At 42.4% G+C, this 20,398-nt stretch overlaps 1 protein-coding gene across 2 annotated transcripts; it reads right to left on the bottom strand.

The window, feature by feature from the left end:
• Positions 1-1,321: 1,321 nt before the first annotated feature.
• On the bottom strand, positions 1,322-20,278 carry gas6 (growth arrest-specific 6). Of its 2 annotated transcripts, XM_084044961.1 has the most exons (15): positions 19,656-20,278; positions 18,688-18,854; positions 14,852-14,876; positions 14,667-14,729; positions 12,691-12,813; positions 10,458-10,577; positions 9,949-10,071; positions 8,517-8,638; positions 8,176-8,294; positions 6,810-6,999; positions 6,167-6,331; positions 5,860-6,028; positions 5,336-5,475; positions 4,559-4,760; positions 1,322-4,043 (listed from the first exon to the last, which is right to left on the bottom strand). In XM_084044961.1, the coding sequence occupies exons 1-15, from the start codon at positions 19,732-19,734 to the stop codon at positions 3,892-3,894; spliced, it is 1,959 nt and encodes a 652-aa protein (XP_083901087.1). In that variant the 5' UTR covers positions 19,735-20,278; the 3' UTR covers positions 1,322-3,891. The 2 variants fall into 2 exon arrangements, with proteins under 2 accessions (XP_083901087.1, XP_083901088.1); XM_084044962.1 differs by lacking the exon at positions 14,852-14,876 and having other exon boundaries at positions 18,663-18,854.
• Between the last annotated feature and the right edge of the window lie 120 nt (positions 20,279-20,398).

A 20,398-nucleotide genomic window follows, 5' to 3' on the forward strand; every position in this document is an offset into this window, starting at 1 on the left:
ATGAGAATGTAGCACAAGACACTTCGTAGACAAGAGAGCCCTGTAGACTAGCTAGCATACAGTGATCTTCAACACTATACTGATGTAATGCTTTGTTTTTTTGTCTGAAGGGAAATCAACACTAACTTATAGATGTTTAGTGTTCTTATATCCATTATAATCAAATATGTAGAAATATTCTGGAGCCACAACCTGGCTTTCACACTCTTGTACTGTATATTACATATATTTGAGTGTAGCCTATAGCATATGACAGTGATCTGAAGAGCTGCTTCTGTAATAATCAGTTTGATTATCAGCCTTCTCATGTATTGTCTGTGTACTAGCAACTAATGTATGAGCAATTAAAAAAGGGCTTTCTTCACATGTGAACTGTAAAGTAAATGAGCATAATATTGCTCTACTACTTTAAAACAGTGATGTTCTCATTAAATTGTTCACACATTCAGCTGGTTATTATTGATTTAGAGCAGTGTTTCTCAACCTTTTTTGGGCCAGTGCCCCCTATCCAATATCCAGGTCCCTTACCGCCCCCACACCTAATTAAAATGTAAGCTTTATTTTTCATTGTGTATTGTGTTGCTTATATAATTTAGAAAACATGTAATCAATTTCCAAATATAAGATTTTACATTAAACTGAACTGTTAGTATGTGATTATTAGCCTACTTCCCAGGGTGAGAGAAAAAAGCCTGTTACGATTATAAGTGCAATTGCATATGGATGTCAGGCCTGTGACATGATGACCATTATAACATGTTACCGTGAAAGTTCTTGTTACCATGAACTTCTCTGTATGCCAGTGTTTATATATATATATATATATATATATATATATATATATACACACACACCGCGAAATAGCTGATCAACAAGCTCATAACATGTTACATTGTGAGCGTGTAGATCAGTTATTTTGTATGACAAAGTACAAGTGGTTAGTACCTGTATTGTTGATGCATTTGCTATTAGTCTAAATGGATTGCCTTTCCACCCAACATGTTTGTTTACATGAAATGACAGCTTGCCACACAACAAGCGTAATAATGTAATTTATAATATGTGCAGTGAAGCAATATGAGATGGTTCTGTTTGCAGCACTGTGCTGCTGAAAGGAACCAAAGGATGTCTGTACCAGTCATTCAGTGCTTGTATCTGCAGTCACCCTTATAGACTGGCAGCAACAAACGTGGGGCTGGATTAGTAGAAGACAGCTTTCAAGGAATTACCTGTTGACTCACCAATTTTCAAGGAACTAACATGGTGAGTCATCATGCAGCAGCATACAAAATACAACTTCAAACCCAGTTCATTGTTTTTAAAATACAGTTTTTACTCCATATAATTTTCTTCATACAACCGCATTTATTTTTGTGTTCAAATAGGATTTGTGAGGGAAGTTAAAAATCAAAAAGGCAGACTTCTCTCAGCAATAGTACACATACTGGCAGTTAAAAGTGAAAAATAAAAAAACAAACTTGAAGTTCAATATACAACATATATGATAATTAAAAAAAAACAATACCATGTCAAGCTCTACATTCGTTCATCAGAGCACTAATGATAAAAACAGAGGGAACAAAAACAACATTGGAGCCCTTTTAGCATTCTCAATCATACTGCTCCTCAGACATTCTCTATATTTAACTCAGTGGGGTCTGCTTTCCTCAGCACCTATGGAAACTAACCTAAAACATCTCAAACATATTTCTGCGATCCCTGGAAAAACACGCAACCTTCCGAACGCCTTTCAAGAGACGGTTCAAGGTTTGCTCAGGGTCTTTCCCTGAAGAAGCATCATTTTTATGAGGCAGAAGAGAAGGTGTGGGGAACTGTGGTAAAGACTTCCAGGATAAATAATGAGAAGGATCTTCTACGAAGATTCCTCTCTGCCCTGTTGGTTATGTGTGTTTGGAAACCAGCCCCTTAGACCAACGGAGACGGTTGTGTAGGTTACCTTCACGAGTGAAAGGTACGGTTTGCATTCTGTCCTCTAAAAAGCATTGTACAGTCACATTATTTACATATTCAGTTATATTACAGCGCACACTTTTTACTCTCAGTAGCTTGCGTGGTGCGGACGGTGCAGTGCGTTCTCCCTCTCCTAGGATGGAGAGTGGCCCTCCCTGTGCTTCAGTTTCAACCTCTGACTGCTTTTATGCATGTTCTTGGTACTGGCATTTTTACTGTACGTTTGATTCAGAGGGAGAGGAGGGGCCTGTGTGAGTAAGGGTGGTTATTGAGTGAGATCGGGGTCATTTTATTGGTTGAACGGGCATAGGGGTGTGGCTAAGAGGACCCTGTTCAAAAAGGTGCTGCGCTACAGGATGCTCAGATAGAGATGTATCATGTAGAACTACAATGACTGTAAGTCATGGCATGAAAAGATTAGCAGCAGCTCTGATTTGTAGGTTACATCGCCATCTGCAGCTTCACAAAACACTTCACCATGCTGAACACACCCCGGACAGAAGGGGAGGAGGAGCTATGGATAGGGTTTGTTAGTTGTTCTTATAGTAGGCACGTGGTTCATTTTTAAGGCTGCAGATAGACTTGGAGTGTATGGCCAAGGGAAGGAAAATAAAGAAAATGGCTTCACGTCACAGTCCATTTCTATCTGCAACAATGTGCAAGGTTTCCTACAGAACGCTGCTTTGTGCCAAATACTGACACGGTTGGTCCAAAGGTCCATACACACTTGATTATTTTGCCCCAAAATATATATTTTCTGAACTTTTGTACATCCACATATAAAGGCATCAACCTGTATGACTGAGGCATCAACTATATGAATAGTTTTCAAGCAAAATACCGGATTCTTTTTGTTTATTCGTCACACCCCCAGTGTGTAAAGACCTTTAGTCTTGTCAACCTCTTAAGTCTAATTCATACTTTGTCGCATGAGTACACCGAAGTATAAATTAGGCACAAGTCATTATGCACTAAAGTTCTAAACACTAGTGGAGACCTAGATACATATTCATAAATATTCTCTGTGTAGGAGAGAGCTGAGCTTGGATTATAGATCTGGTCCCATATTGTCTTAAGCCAAGGTGACCACAGACTTAACGATTGTGGTCGACAATTGATTCAAGGTTGTCACTTCTTGTCAGAGCTTGGTGAACACGGGCCCTTTAAGTGAACTGGACGCAAGCAATATGGCATCAGCTCTATTCGCCAAGCAAGAGTTGGCAACTACTAGGATATTTCACAGAGGAGATTGTGTGCACATCTTGGACCTGTGTTTAGGCCAGGTGCTGGACATCAAGGCAAGAATCAAGAAGAAGAAGGTAAAACATCCGCACACTGGTTTAAAGCCCCCAAAATCAGGCAAATGGCACGTTTGCCTGATGAAGACCTATAAGGTCGAAACGTTGCGCCAATAAAGAAAATTAATTTTGGGAGCTTTAAACCAGTGTGCGGATGTTTTACCTTCATCAACTACTTGGATATTGCCTGCAAATATTCAATCAGATCTGCAATTGTGCACAGGATGCCAGTCTTCTCAGGCTGACTCAGGACTGACTATTTGACATTGACCTGAATAAGACCCTGTGGAATTGTGTGGGCTTAAAAAGGCTATATGATACTGTATACACTGACAGTTTTTGAGGCAATGTTGCGCAGCATTTATTCTCACAAGTGGAGGAAACGTTGCTTAATTGTGGCTCGCTGTGAAAATCCCCCACAAAAACCTCTAGGTGGCGGTGTCACAGCATCACAAGGGTGCAACTGGAACCAGGACGGCTGGGTCTTGTTTTGTTTTTCCATTCCAATCTAGTACTCACCGTTTTCCCCTCAAGCCTTATTTGTGCAATAATTTCCAAAGTCTACATTGCCTCAATGAACTGTTTATGTATCCATTTTGGTGAGACTGACAGGGCTCGCTGCTCACTGGCGAGAGTCCAACAGAGGGCAAGAGTGTGAGCGGATGTCATTGTGTTTGTGCATGGCCCGGTCCAGGTCCACAGGCTGTCCACCGACACTGACTTGCATGCAGCCGCTGTAGGAGGCTGACACCAGGGTGGACACAAGAGGAACATCTGAGGGGAGAGGGGAGCAAATACAAACAGGTCAGGTAAATCAGTAGTTCTCAAACGTTTTCATTTCAAGGACCCCTAGATTGGTATGCATTAGACCACAGACCCCAATATAACTCTCAGGGTTCACTTGGTTCCTAACTATGAATCATTTAGCTGGGTACCCTCAGGAGTCCTTAAGAGGGTTCCAGGGGGTCCTCAGCTAAATGATGGATAGTTAGGACCCCACTTTGAGAACCATTGCGGTAAATTACCTATAGCCATAAATCAACCCTATGAACCCTGGCATCCCTATTTTGGGTATGTCCTTGTAGGCGACATTTTTAAAAACCTTTCGGAATATAAAAACAAATTGCTAAAATAATCTACAAGCTCACAACACGTTGTGATGTGATGCTTTGTGAGCTTGTATATTGGCTATTTTCGTAGTAGGGCTTACGTTGTTCAACACAACAATAATATACTGTGAACGTGTAAACAGAAATGTATACATCGGGTCAATTAGTATGCGTGGTCACCTGGAAGGCCTCCTATAAAAGTGCTGGATGGCAACTGGAGGTCCACGGGTTCCTGGTTGTCTTCACTGCGTCCCAGCTGGCCATCCACAAACAGCAGCGTCTGGTTGCCTGTAACCGTGACCTGGATCTCATGACTCTCTCCGTCACACAGCAGGGCCGGAGCGCTGGCAACGATGGCATCACCCACCGATACCAGAACAAACTGGAAACACAGCGATCAAAGTTCAGACAAACAAAACAAACTATATCAATAAGTCTACTGGTGAGCACATTACTTACATTCACGCATTGATCAACTCATTGTACCATGCATGCCTGCATGCACCCAGGGTTCGATTAGCTGGGGGGGATGTGGGGGGGGGGGGGGGGGGGAACCATGCCTCTGTCTGCTTTTGGTATCCCCCTCGGTCATCCAATTTTATCTCTGGTGGGGATACTGTATATTTGACTGCTTCTGCTCAAACTTACATATATCCATTTGATTTAGAAATTTAGACTGTCTGCTTGATATTTATATTTGATAATATCACAATTTAACAATGTAATTAAACATGTATGTTAACCACATTAACCCTTGTCCCTATTTTGGGCTAAAAAACAATATTTGGTCAAATATTTTGCCAAAAACGCAAAACAAGAATGCATGAGATTGTACATTGGCTACTATTTGTAACGTTTTTTTTTTGTAAATTATAGAGCTTAAGAGGTTAAAAAAATGTACCATTGTACACATTGAACCCTGCCTGCATAAATCCACCCACAAAGAAATGTACTCACGTCTCTCCACTCGTCAACACCGGGGTGATAGTCAGCCAGAGAGATGGAGAATGGGACGGTGTCCTGATGAACCAGGGCAAAGAGAACTCCTATGGCAGAGGTTGGCCGCAGGGTCAGCTGGACACTCAGGTTCTGGGATTCTGTGATGGGAGCGGAGGGAGAAGGAAGACATGAGAAGAGAAGGGAAGGGAAGGTGGGGGGGGGTGTCATGCACTCTGATGCACTTCAAATATAAACAGCATGCAACTTGCATTCATCCAAACAAATAAAACATTGAGCTACTGTATACATCCCCATGGCAGCAATCAACACTGCTGTTATGCAGTACCCCATAATGTTTAGTTGTTTACTACTTCCAAGTTCCTCACACACGCACGCACGCACGCACACACACACACACACACACACACACACACACACACACACACACACACACACACACACACACACACACACACACACACACACACACACACACACACACACACACACACACACACACACACACACACACACACACACACCGTAAGTGATGTTGAAGAGAGCAAAGCCTGTGCCAGGATAGTATGCTCCAGGGTCCTCTGTGCTATAACACTGCATGTTCTCATTGTAGCTGATGGTCTCCTGTATGGAAGTGTCTTCACCCGTCAACCAGCGCCAATCTTTCATACAGCCGTCCAAACGCGGGTTCACCTGCACGACACAACAAGCCAGAATGCTGAAGAAACTCTCAGGAACATAGTAAACATTCGGGCATTCGTTCATCAGAACGAATGCCTTCACAAAGCAGTGATCAATCACTACAGTAAAAAAAAAAAAACACATACACACCTGATTGACAAGGCCGTCTTCCTTGAAGGGAACTCCTCCCACAGTCAGGTTGAGCTCATGGATCTCTTTCTTCAGTGTGAACAAGTCCCCATTCACTGCGATCTTCATTACCGCCTCCCTGTCGATCTTTATCACTAAGCTCCGCCCCTGCTCCTCCACTGAGATCTGGGAAGAAATCAAATCAATCAAAAACTTTTTTCAATCAGGTTTACTGTGTTGTGAAGATATTTCTTTTGTGAAGGTATATTTTTTAAATACAGTACATGTAGCAGAATAGTGATGCCTGAAGCCCAGAAACATAATCTGCATTAGCCAGGACAGATTAGTCTTTGCCTGCGTGGTAGCTGATTGGTTTTCCATTCAGGAGACACTGGTTCCAGGAATCCAGGTGGGTACTTTGACTCTTGGTATAAACTAGTGGTGCAACTACCAATTATCTTCTTAGCGATTAATTCTAGCGATTACTTTTTCAATTAATCAAATACTTTAGAGGGCGGCGGGGTTTAATAATAAAACACTTAATTAACCATTAACCATTTCTCCCACAAAATCAATGATTTTTATCAAAATCAATTATCTCTTTAGAATGTATTAAATCTGTAAGTTGGATTAAGTATTGCACCTCTAGTAGAAACAATCTCACCTTTCTCCACTGGCCATCGTTGACAACGGGTCCACTGCTAGTCACCCTGCTGACCGCACCGTACTTCAACTGCAGCTCAAGCTTCCCATGATGCATTGCGAGCACAATCCAAGAGCTGTTGAGGTGTCCCCCAGCGAAGAAGATCACACCCTCTGGGTCGTAAGTGCGGAAGTCAAACTCTGCTGAGAACCTAGATAAGGAAGAGACAGCAGATAGTGGGTCAAGGCAATGGCGTCAGTGGGACGAGCAAATGAGAATTTAACCCATTAACACATTCCATGCCAGAGGTTAATCTCATAATGTACTCACCAGTGCCAACGTTTTATTGTTGTTTTTTTGTTTTTTTCACATCGCCATAGACCTCGTTAAAATCCTTAAGATTGAGCTCTAAACTGTTTGTAAACTCAGCGGAGATCCTTCTCCGTCGCCCAGTGAAAATCCCATGCAAAACGGAGACCGCCATTTGTAGTTACAACGGTTTATGTTAAACAGTGATCAGCGAGGAGAAAAACTACAAAGAGAAAATGGCGTTTCAGTTTCGTCATTAGAACGGAGGCCGACGGGATCGGCAAAACCGGATCCCGGATAATTCCGTTTCCGATCGTGCTACAATGAAATGTGCCGTATCGACAATTGAAAAAAGTGCAATGTGAACTTTTTTTTCGAAAAAAACACCACTTTGCGTAGGTCTACGCGATTGGCACGTGGCGGCTTTAAGTAGGTTCGCGTAGGTCTACGCGATTGGCAGTCAATGTGTTAAGACCTGAGGCCAATTCTACAAATGCCTTCTAAATCGGTAGTTCTCACACTTTCAAGATTCTCCAAACATGCAAAAAAATAGCAGATGTACAAGCTTGCAGCACTGCACGAAGTGACGCGATGTGAGCTTGTAAATCTGCTATTTTTGAACGCTAAAATCTAAAATGACAGATACTTTCCCGGTTTTAATGTGTTTTAATATGCAAGACAGAGTAAAACACAAATAGCAAAATGTCGAGGAGTGAAAACAGGAAATTCCTTTTTGTAACCAAATATGTTTTTATCTGATCTTAAATCTTTATCTTTTAACCCAAGGGGGTCATGTTTGCAAAACTTTAGAAAAGCATTCTTTTCTCCTTCCTTCTAAACATTTATTTTGGAATTGTGGGTATCAATCACGTGACTATTTAGACAAAAAAAAATGTCCCTTCCCAAGTCAGTTCAGTTCAATCTCACGGGGTAGGATTATCATGTTTAAGGACTGTTCAGTTTGTTGTAAGACTGTGTGTGGGCCAGATGCACTTGTTAAACATAAGCACAGACTTCAACAGCATTAAACATAAGCACATACTTCAACAGCATTGAACTTAATCATAGTAGTTCTTACCCAGTCTGAACCCTCCTGCGAAAGCGCAACCGTATCACTGGCACACCACTAAACATACGGCCCAGGTAGAGAGACCGGGGGTTCTTCTTCAGCGACAGTGACATACATGGGGTTATAGGCTGGAGGAAGACATTATAGAATAGAAAGCATATGCAGTTAAGTTTTCATCCTTATGCCAATTGGGACTTTAATCAGGGCCATAATGATCTTGAGCTTGTGGCTCAGCTGTTTTCGAATAGCCAAAGATATAATAAAATATGGCTTAAGTGGTTATGTATGGGAATTTGAGCTACAGAGAAGAGAAGATTGGGGTAATATTTCCTATAGAGAATGCATTTCACCTTACAGCTCCTGAGATCCTGGCTCAACTTCCTCCCCTGGCGGCCATCGCAAAAACAACGGAAACTCCCCGGTGTGTTCATGCACTCCTCTGCACACACACCATCCTGACACTCATCCACATCTGAGGGGTGGGGGGAGGGGTTGAGGGGTTGAGGGGATGGCGTTGTGGGAAGAGAGTATGAGCAGTTTGAAGAGGTCACAGAGGTGGACAAATGAGAGCGAGAAAGAGAGAGAGAGAGAGAGAGAGAGTGACAGACAGACATAGAAAGAATATACCCATTAGATTATCTTGGCAGGGGAGCAACTCTAACCCCGAAAACATGAACTGTAAAGAAAAAAAAATCTCAGCACTTGTGCACCGCAAGTATGCAAGAAAACATTAGCAGTCGTTCCCACCAGCAGAACACGGAATGCAAACAGCACTTGGGTTTGCTAGTGTTTGACGTTAGCAGGGTGCTATCTCCCGTCTCCATACAACCTTAAAAGGCAAAGATTAGACTGGCTAAAAAAAAATGTTAATTCTTGGGAGAGTGAGGTTATGAATAGCCTAGTTTCCACTACAGAGCCATGCAGGTCATATACTGAGGATTAATCATTGTTCATGTCACTCAACTTATTTATGTCACTGGGAATGCTACACGATGTGAATTAATGGTAGCTGTGTTATTATCAAATAAAAGAATATTGCTTTTGATACATTGTTCTCATAAATATACACAGTTGGCCCCGTTACTGACAAGCTATTATGGGACCATAGCTTATGAAAGTGACTACTTTGTACTTTGCTAACACTCTTCCCTTCCCTTGAAAAAAAGGACAGGAATGAACTTGTTTGTCAAATGAAAGAACCGGGATTGCATCCTGTGTCCCTAATTGCGTATTTTGGAGAGTCAGAGCCGCTTGAAAGTTTGTTCTGCTCTGAACGTTGTGGTGCAGATAGTTATCGTGATGTTTTCAAATCAGAGCACATGTTTAGTCTGTAAATCAAAGGAGGGTTTACTGTACTTACCACTGACTCACAGTAATCTACTATCTTCACTGTCAGCTGTTTTTTGTGAATACTGACTGACTGCATTTTATGTTTCACTTAAACTGCCTGACCTTAACTGTCTGAATAAATGGTTGTTTATTCACATATATTAACACATCCATTAAGACCATTAAGTGTTTGTGTCAATATTAGAGTTAAGTTGTTTACCACATTAAGACAGGGCTGGAGGTTGACCTGTTACCTAGTTCCAGATCGTGTCTACAGAGGTCTCTCTGGAATTCCTTTCCTGACACCAAACAACAGCTGCATCAGCCCCAGCTGTGACTAAAGCTGTCCATCAGTCACCTCTTATGAAACTGTGTATGCATGTGTGAGTGCGTGTGTGTGCGTGTGTGTGCGTGTGCGTGTGCGTGTGTGTCTGTGTGCGCGCGTGTATTTACCAACACAGCTCTTGGTTTCATTATCGTAGACAAAGCCTGTCTCACACAAGCAGTCGTTACTCCCCTCGGTGTTCACACAGTGCGCAGTGCCACACACACTTGGGTCCAGACACTCATCCAAATCTGAAACATACAAAACATTTTCACGTCTCACCCAGTTCTGTGCTCTCTTCATTGGCTTCGGCAGAGAATTCAAACCCAGTCTCCACTGTGGTATTGTGGTAAGCAGGAACTTTACCCCTGTGCTACCCACGCACCCCCCCCCCCCCCAAAACAAACCCAATTTTGACACTATAATAACTTTCAATTTCATTACTGGGAACATGGGGATATAAGGATGAATCGAGTCGATTCAACCCACTTTTGTCCGGTCTTGTTTTTTCAAAAGGTGGATGTCTTTTTTTCTCAGGTGGAGCCTACAGATTATATACCAACATGTACAGTAAACCCTAAACACAATGTGTGCTATTCATGAGTTTGCACATGCAAAAATGTGTCTTGCTGCCTACCTTGGCACGTGTGGCGTTCAATCAGTGTGTAGCCTTGGTGACAGGAACATCGGTAACTGCCCATGGTGTTGTTACAGTCGTGGTCGCATCCCCCATTCCTCTTACTGCACTCATTGTAATCTGTCCATAAATATAGCATAGTAACCATGAACAGCATCCAATAGAGGGTGTGTGTTCAACACAATTTAACATGAGCTCAGGTTGCAGCCCATAGTTCAACAGGTTTATTTGCACCACATTTAAAACATGACATTACATTAAAGGCATTTACACGGACACATTACAGGTCAATTTGTACATTTTCAGAGTTAAATACTGTCAGTTTTGTTGCAGTTTGAAAAGCGCAACCAAAACATCCTTTGAATTCATGTTTTGTTAACAGCCCCTTTTCTGAATTGACATACTGTACATTGGCTACAGCTGAGTGTAAGAGTTGTGTGTTCAGGAAGAGTGTGGTTGTCCAGTGGAAAAGAGCCCTTGTCTCTGAGCCAGTCAGACTGACTCCGTTATGATTTCCTCTCACAGTTAGGTGGCAGGATGAGTCACTGTGGAAACGTGTGGAATGGTGGCACATGGCACAGGAGTGTGTTACTGTACTTTCTTCAATTCCTTTTCCTCTGGGGGACTGAGTGCACACATTTTACATGTGCCAATTTATAAACAGAGAATTCATCTCTCACCCCTACCTCACTCATTCAATCTCTTTATTACCCTTCCAAGTTATTCCTTTGATAGACAGGATGCAGTTGCAACCCCAAAGCGAATGGCTTTGACCTCTGTAAAGGGGACATGTGACTTCCCGCTCTGGACTCTGGGACCAGAGTTCCCACACATAATAATCCATACTGACCCAATATAACAGTACATCCACAACAGCAAAACAGCACAGCTTGCTGCTGATGTCATAATAATCTGTGTTACTGGAAGACAGAAAAGTCTAAATAGATTTCAGAGTTATTGACTTTGTTGCTAACTAGACCAGTGCCAGCACTACTCGGGGACCACGCAAGTTGGGAATGATGCAAGTTGGGAATGCATGACCCACCCCGTAATGCAATACCTGTTGTCAGAGTACTTGATGTACCTGTTGTTAGAGTACCCAGTGCGGTACCCTTTACCACAGTACTATTAACATTTGATATTACAATCAATGGATGATTTATAAACGGGCACCGGCCTACTCGGGAACGATGCAAGTTGCGAATGCATGCCCCACCCGTATATGCAATACCCATTGTACTTGTACTTGTTTTCAGAGTACCCCTTGCACCCGTTATCAGAGTACCCAGTGCAGTACACATTACCATATGACGGATCAACTACATATGGAGAAACAGAGATTACTATATGAGCATACGCAAATTGAGTTCTACTGTGTACGCCACCACTTATATTGGCGCAGTGCTACAAACATGACGCAGAGTTCAGCCAATCTGTGAAGCCATTGAGTCAGGGCAGTTAATCAGGGAAGCCGGTGCCTACATCCCCACGAACACATGATTTGGTGCGTCCTCCACGGTCCCGCAGACAAGACAGATACAGATATCCAAGGTTTTTCGGTTCTCGGCAAGCACATGTCCATCCGACTTGGCGCTGCACACCCCCGGGGTCATCACCGGCACACACAACAAGTCAATTGGTCAGACGATGCCCGGGTTATACCCAAGAGAGTCACAGACAGACAGATTTTGTGAATTTATAGATAGATGTGTTTTTGCACACCTACTTTCTCTGGTGCGTAGGAGAGGAACAGTTACCCTTAAAAGACAGTTGTCCTCTACACCGTCTTCACTTATGTTTCGGTTATCTGACCTTCATCAGGCGTTGGATGTCCAAAACATTCCATAAACGCATCCGAAAACTAAAATCTAAGTGAAACATGTTCATGATGATCAAAACCAGAAGAGGCAAAGTGGTGGAGAGAAGGGCAGGGGATTGAATCACTGTAAGGTGGACAGGCATTGGCTGACAGGACCAAGGTCACAACGATGACCGGAGGATGTACTCACTAAAGCGAGAGATACGCTAGTCACGAAACAGAGTGACACAGCAAAAGCTCCACCTCCATACTGACCTCTACTTCTGCATTGTATCCTCTCTCACCTTTCCATAATGCTTGCACGCTTGCAATCTAATTAAAATCATAGTAAATCTTTCTCTGCGTGTATAGGCAACTCTATCTCTCTCACAAACGTATGCTTCAAGAGGAATGCTTCAACGGACATGACCGTACCTTTCTCGCACCTGGCGCCTATCCAGCCTGTGAAACAATGACAAAGGAAGTCACCCTTCTTGTCCTCGCACCGGACTGTGCCTCTGGGATTACAGGGAGAAGGAGAGCACTGATCTGGAATATCTGAGAGGGAAAGAGAGAGAGAGACAGACAGACAGAAGTTAAGACAGACAGACGAGCAGACAGAGTGAGAGAGATGCCATTATTCTTTGAAAATTACGTTAAGGAATACCGGATGCATACATTGAGAGTCAGTATAGTGATACGGTGATACAATAGATAGAGAATACAGGAAGGACATCACATGAGCTGTGTATCGGAGATTCATTATAAATAGCCCTGCTGCTGGCTAAGCTTCTGAGACAGAGATGGTCTAACTTCAGACTGACTGACACAGCAGACCTGTCCTCTTGCTCACAGGAAACATGATCAAATGGGGACCTAAATGTCTCTGAATTAGGCTTGATTTTTCTATTTTACATAAAAGATTAAATATTTCCACTTTTACCCCTGTCCTGTACGCACATGCAGAGTTCTTTACTGTACAAGGAAGCTCCCCAGACCCCTCTACTAATCAAAGCAACTCTACTTAGCTGCTGCTGACAAGGCTGGACAAGTGTGGGCATGCTAGCTGTGGTTTAGAGGAGAAAGCTGAAACAACAGTAGTGCCTGAAGACATGGGCAGCAGAGGAGAGATACAGGCAATGGGGGTTGTCTCTAAGGCTCAAATAATTTATCATATCTTAGTAATTTCCATATTTTGTATGATAACATCACTCTGTATCTCGTCTCTAAGGCTTAAATTTCATATCTTGATAATTTCCATATTTTGTATGATATCATCACTCTAAAATTAATGAAATGTTATTTTCATGGCTTGTCACCAAAAACAATTATACAAAATGACATTCACTTCTCAATAACCGAAAGCAGATTTAAAAAAAAAACATTTTAGCTGTGAAAATCTAAAGTTGATATTATAACTTTAAATAGGATACCTTCGCTCACAGTATGGGCCTTAATTGTTTTCTCTGCATATAATAAAATTGTCTTATAGACAGATCTACCATTCATGACACCTCATTGCATCCATCTATTATCAATGTGTAAATGCAATTACAAAATGTGCATTGTTGTGGGAAAGCATGGACAATAATTCAAGCAATAAATGAGCAAATTAAGCAAATGTTGATCAGTTATAATGCTTATTTAGTATTTAGTACATATTTAGTCATTGTGGCATGTGGAAATATATACTTGGCTAATGCACAGGGAAAGAGAAAAGATCTGCAGAATGGAGGTGAGAAAGCGGTGACAATTGGAGTCATAGCAACCCTCCAGGTTCCTCGGCCAATCAGAGTGAAGCTGGGTGAAGCCTGATGCAGCACTACGCTTGCTCTCCACTCACGTCAGGCTGGGCTCTCTCACGTCAGCTCTTCTATGAGCCAGCTCATCTTCTATGAGAGCTGGCTCATAGAAAAGCTGCTGCAGTCACGGTGTGAGTGAGTGCGTGACGAGAAAACCAGGGGGCGTGTCACCGGCACATGCCATCGGATGCCGGTGGCCACGGTAGCCAAGTGCTGCAATGTTATTCACATGCGCTTCAAAGTCACGACTCCATTAGATTAGATGCCAGAGAATTCATCCTCATGCTATTTTTTCTTTCACACCCCACATTGATATTAATGTTTCCTTTCCTGTGTGACTAAAGTGTACAACAGTCTGAGTGTGATGCAGAGATACTGCAGTGCAGCCCAGCCCCACACTACAACTGAATGCTACTCTCAGCATCTATTAATACACTACAGAGACTGGGCGAATGAGGAAAGGAGGGCAGAGAGAAGGACTAAGAAAAGGAAAGTTTATGAGAGGAATGAGAAGCAGAAAGAAGTGAGATGTCCATCTGCTTGTGGTACACGTGGTTAAAGTGACAGGTACAGTGTCAATTCAGACAGTTGAGCAGTTGTCAAACTTACTGTGGACACACGTTACCAGGTCCTGCCTCTTCTTTTCTGAATCTCCAAACTTCTCCACACAGGCTGGGCAGGAACAAACAGAGAGAGAGAGAGGATGAGAGATGATTACACATTCCACCATGAAAAGAGACATAACATCAAAGTTTGAATGGTTGATGGATCTCATATGAAATGAATGAACTTACCTAAATACTTGGGATAGAAGTATTCCTGCGGAGAGACAGAAAGAGAAGTATTTTTAGATTTGGTCGTAAAAAACAAAACAAAGAAACACCATTATAAAAAGGTTATAATCTACAACCTATAATGTAACACTGGTTTTGTTTTACTCACACAAAGCAGACTAAATTACAGAACAGAAAAAGCAAGGTAACAACGCCCACCAATTTCCAGCATACATTAGATATAAGCAGTGAGTCAGCAGAGCCATTCAGAGCGTGTAAAGAGTTTTCTAACCACATTCATCTCGGACATTATATATGATCCAGTGCCCTAAAAACCTTATGTCTTAATTTAGGTAAAATGTGCATATTTCTGAGTGGTTGTGCATGGGTATGCGTGTGGTGGGGAGGGACCAATTAGTGATCATGATGATGCGATCATCTCTATATGCTTCTCTCTATAGTAAGTGTGGCCAGTTGCCAGAGGCTTTCTGAGAATGCTTCGCATTCCAGAGCAGTGCACGGCATCCATCCTGCCTCATGGATATAGTAGTAGGACAGGTATAGGGAGGTCTAGAACTGGACTGATTGATTCTGGAACGGCCGTGTTCTCCAGAGACCTTTTGCTGCAGCAGGAGCCAAATGCAGCAGGTTGAGGCCATAATTATACATACAGTAGCTACAGAGTACAGGTAAAAGTGCTCAGCTGAGGGGTGAATAGTCTTATCAAATTGACAGTATAGGAGGTTACTTAGGCATGTTGCTTAGGTTGATTCCCACGTGTGAGGTTGACGATGGTTGCTAAAACCGCTGTACTAAGCTAGGTGTTCGATCCCTCTTGAAATGACTATACAAAAGTATCTGACAAGAAACTTAAGAAAGTATGGAGGATGTGTGATAACTGAGCAGTAAGTCATCACCTTACTGCTTCCACCTCACCACCCACCCACCCACTCTGCAGAGCCAAAAACCTGCAGCAGAGAAAAGTGCGGAGTCAGAGACGGGCACGTTCAGGATGAATAATGCATCAATGAATGAGATTGCACTTCAGATTCTGAGGTTGTGGAGAGACCACTGGCACAGGGGAAGTCCTATTCTACTAATGCCGGTCCTACTCTCACATACCTATAAACATACAACAAATGCACACACACAGCAGTTCTCTCTTATAGAAAGCCTCTCTCACTCCACATCACCTTTTCCTCTGAGCCGAGCGGAGCCACACCCCCGTAATCTTAGGCTTGTCTGGGTCAGATTCTCTCCCATTCAACGCAGCTCACCAGCTCTCATTGTAATTGTTAATTAACAATTGAATTATAACAATAACAACAATCCATCCCTAAACATAGACAAGAACCTCATTTATCTCAATCTTAGATTTGCACATTTGCAAGACACATACAAGTAATCTTTTTACTAAGCATAATTCATGACACTGATGAATTGAGTTTAAAAGTCCTGTAGTTGCAATGCTGCAGTGTTTCAGAATAGCCAACACCCCACACACACTTCTTTTCCCCCCTCTCTCTCTCTCTCTCTCTCCCTCTCTCTCTCTCAGAGGCTTTAAGTCTGCATTCCCAGCCAATGAATCTTTAACCATTCTTTAACCAACATTTCACGTGATTGTGTGTTTTCTTCTGACACATTTAAGATATTTATAGTGCTTGTTTTCATTTTTCATTGACGTAATGGACTTGATAGGCTTATGTATTCACAGAAAGGCTGATCTGCTCATTCACGAGGCAGACCTGAAACTAATCTAATTGACCTCACAGGTGTTACACAAAACACTTTGTTTGTTTGTGCGTGTCATAGAGAATGTGTGCACAGTAACAGATTAGTGCTTACAGTATGTTGTGTACTGGAATGGAAAGGCATTCACAAAGCAAAAACACACCTTTTTTCTAATCTTTGTCCTTGAGTAAATAGTTAAAATGTTTCTATATTGTTGCTTCAGTGTAATGCCACAACTTCACCAAGACAAATTACTTGTATGTGCAAAACTTATCTGGCAACAGGAATTCAGGATTCCATCCATAAACAGTGACTCAGACACAACACAAGGGGTGAATGCAGATGTGCATTCAAGTTTTCCCTTCATTTATGTTGAAAATCTATACACATCTTAGATTTCTATGTAATATGAAACCCATACTTGTGTGAAAATAAATGTTTAAAAAAAAGAAAGGAAAAAAAGAAGAAGAAAAAGACAGCGAGATAGTTTTGATTATAGTTCAACAAAACCCATCAGCAATACACCATCACTTTTTCTTTCCTACAAACATCTGTTGTATTTCTTATATAGCTTCACTGTAGCCCTGCACTATGGAGGCCTGCTTGAGCAACAACACCTGGCTCTACAGGTATGGAGCTCCAAGGTTGTCCTTTTTGTATGCATGGGCATACAGATTCCTATATACAGACAGGCCCCAAATTAAAAGAAAAACTTGAATAATTGAGTGGGGAAACAAAAATGCAGATGTTTCCACACAGGTGTACTGTATGATGCAATTAACATTGTGTCTCTCTTTGGCATGTATAAAATGCTGAGCAGACTCAGATGACTCAATTTTGGATCAAAATGCCACGAGAAAAATATGTAGTTGTTGAGCAGTCAAAGACTCAAGCTCAAGTGACATCCGACCTATGGGAAATACATCAGTAAATTATAGGGTCCTAAATTGTGGTAGAAACGGCGTGTTCAACTAACGTGACACTTCCTCAGGTGGCCGAGAATGTAAATGCAGGACACATTATCAGACTGTCAGCAAGAGCAGTTTGTCGACTACTACATGTAGAGGGTCAGATTCTCTCTCATTCAACTCAGTTCACCAGCTCTCATTGTAATTGTAAATTAACAATTGAATTATAACATTAACAATCCATCCCTCAACATAGACACGTTTTCAATCTCTGATTTTCAAAATCTCGTATAGTAGGGTTGCAGTGTATAAACCCCAAATTACAATGAAGAAGGCACATTTTAGATGTGAGGAAAAAGTGATATGGTCAGATGAGTCATCATTCACCATAGTCTCCAAAAGTAACTATGCACCAAGAGAACAACACCGGCCTGAATGCTTGACCCCTACATAGCAGCCTGGTGGTTCTGTTATGTTGTGGCGCACTGGGGGCATTTTCCTGGCATGGTCTGGGTCTACTTGTACCCAGAGGGCAAGGTCACCGCAAATCAATACAACGTGTTCCCGAGTGATCACATTTATCCTATGATGAAACATGTCTATCCTGATGGGAGTGGTCTCTTCCAGGATGCACAAGGTGTTTTGATGAGTATGAACATGATTGTGAATCATATGCTATGGCCTTCACAGTCACCAGATCTCAACTCAATTCTACTACACCTATGTAGATCAAAGTGTTAAGACGCACTCCAGTGCACTCCATTGCCATCAAAACACCAAATTAGATCTTTTGCTAGAATGCTGTTCCATCACTCCTCTCCAGTAGACTTTCAGAGACAATACAATCTTCATGTTGGTTTTTCCCTATAACATTGTCACCAGTCAGTATCCATCCATGCATCTTATTACTAGGCTAGGCTAGGTCTCAACTGTACATGCCCATCACTGACTCATAGTCTTGTCTCTCTCTCTTACACAGAATGTGTTCAGTATCAGCAGAGTTACTGGTGCATGAGCAACAGCCACTGAATCATGAGACTGGGTCACCACCATAGTCATCAATTTATGCTTAAGGACGGTCAATGTGTTGTGATGATGATGTAGGTAAACAATAAGCCTGCAGCCTAGCGTTATCTCTGATTAGTGTCAAGTCAATAAAACATTTCTTTTTTACTGAACAAGAAGCTTCTCACCAAAGTTTACTGCAGGGCTACTCACCGTTTCAGGGTCGTTTTCGAACACCTCCCTCGCCTCCTCTTTGCTACACCTCTCCTCCACACATTCCCTCTCCAAGTGGCCTTGCTTAGTCTCCTCGAACACTTGATAGGCTCTTCTGGGTCTGCTCAGAAACTGCTTGGCTTCTTCCGGAGACAATGAAACTGAAACTGAAGAAAACAATATCCAACAAATCACCACACAACGGAGATCGATCACCTGTTCTGTTCCCGATAATAATATACCCGAGTGAAGAGCAAAAAAAAAACAATCACGCAAACTTTACTACGCAAAGATCCAACGTGAAAAATCTTATGAAATATCTACCACCATTGGCAACCATTATAACGACCTGAGCAACGTTATAGTAGCTCAGATCATCACTCACTTACTGTCACAGGGGTCTTTAACAAAGCTACAGTGTTGGCAGATTTTGCGAGAGAAATAAGCAACCAGGTCTATGAAAACAAGCCCAAAAGAAGCGACTATGGGCTACGGCTATTTGAAAACAGCCTATCTACAAGTTCACAACGCGTCGCGATGCGACTTGTTGTGAGCTTGTAGATCTGCTATTTAAATAAATAAAAAAGTAGAAAAAGAAAACCTTTAAAAAAAGAGATTGTAGTTTTGGAACATTTTTAAACAAAACATAACACAAATCTTGTGGGTGTGTGTGTGTGTGTGTGGGGGGGGGGGGGGGGGGGGGTCCCTGACAAGAATCTGGGGGGTCCTTCCTTGCCATGCAAATGTTTAAGAACCACTGGTTTAAACAACATCAGGAAACAAGCCCACAAATAAGCAACTACACTTTAGAAACAAGCCCCCAAAAAAACGCAACCCACCAATATTTACAAGCAACTTTACAGAAAAGAAGAACAAGCCCCAACGTCGCTTATAAATAAGCAGACATGGCAACACTGGACAAGCTAGCTAAAGCTATACCAACCACAATATTGCTTTACAATACTTACTGCTATTGGACCAGCTTACAAACAGAAGGATCAGCAGGGCTCTCGATGAGAAGGACTTTGTCGCCAGGGTCCGCCGCATGTTTGCTGCTTTCTCTCTCTCTCTGCGCCAAAGCTCGCCTCTAGTTCAACTTTCTCCCGTTCCTATTCCTGTTCCTCTGATCAACGTTGTCGTTGCACCAGGAGCTGCAAACACACTGCAGGCATTCACCTCTCTGTCTCTACGGGGACACACGTTATACCGCTGACTGGATGAAACGCCTTTTTTTTTTGCTGTTATTATTACTTCTGATACAGGCTTGCAAGAAGAGAGGAGGTTGATGCTGCTGCAATGTTCGCCCACATATCAGTCAGTCATAACCACTAAAACCGATGACCTTCACCTAATACTCTCTGTTACAGCTGGATCATCCCCATTGTGTTCCGTTCTGTGCACGATCTGCTTCGACTGTGTGTGTAATAGTCCTCCTGTCCTACTGAGAGACTCGCTGCTCTTGTGTAGTCCGACTGTGTGTCTCTCGTGTAGTCCTGTCTGTCCGACTGTGTGTGTGAGACTGACTCTACACGCCGAGGCTTCAGCTCTGAAAAGTAACTGGCGGACGCAGACAGGAGTTTGTATTGATGCAGCTTGCCTGCCTTGGAGCTCCTCAGGCTCTAGTCTAGTGGTTCCCAAACAGTGGGTCGGGACCAATTTGTGGGTCGCGGACACATTTTTATGGGTCACAAGTAAATATCCCCTTTATTCG

Source organism: Gymnoscopelus microlampas (assembly GCF_963454915.1).
Source record: "Gymnoscopelus microlampas genome assembly, chromosome: 1".
Taxonomy (NCBI): Eukaryota; Metazoa; Chordata; class Actinopteri; order Myctophiformes; family Myctophidae; genus Gymnoscopelus; species Gymnoscopelus microlampas.

Bases quoted from the DNA above. Each gene is read 5' to 3' on its own strand.
- gas6 (XM_084044961.1), bottom strand. From the start codon at position 19,734: ATGCGGCGGACCCTGGCGACAAAGTCCTTCTCATCGAGAGCCCTGCTG. The intron at 14,877-18,687 runs GTGAGTAGCCCT...GTCTCTCCGCAG, and splicing joins TCGAAAACGACCCTGAAACG to GAATACTTCTATCCCAAGTA. The intron at 10,578-12,690 runs GTACGGTCATGT...ATTTATGGACAG, and splicing joins AGGCGCCAGGTGCGAGAAAG to ATTACAATGAGTGCAGTAAG.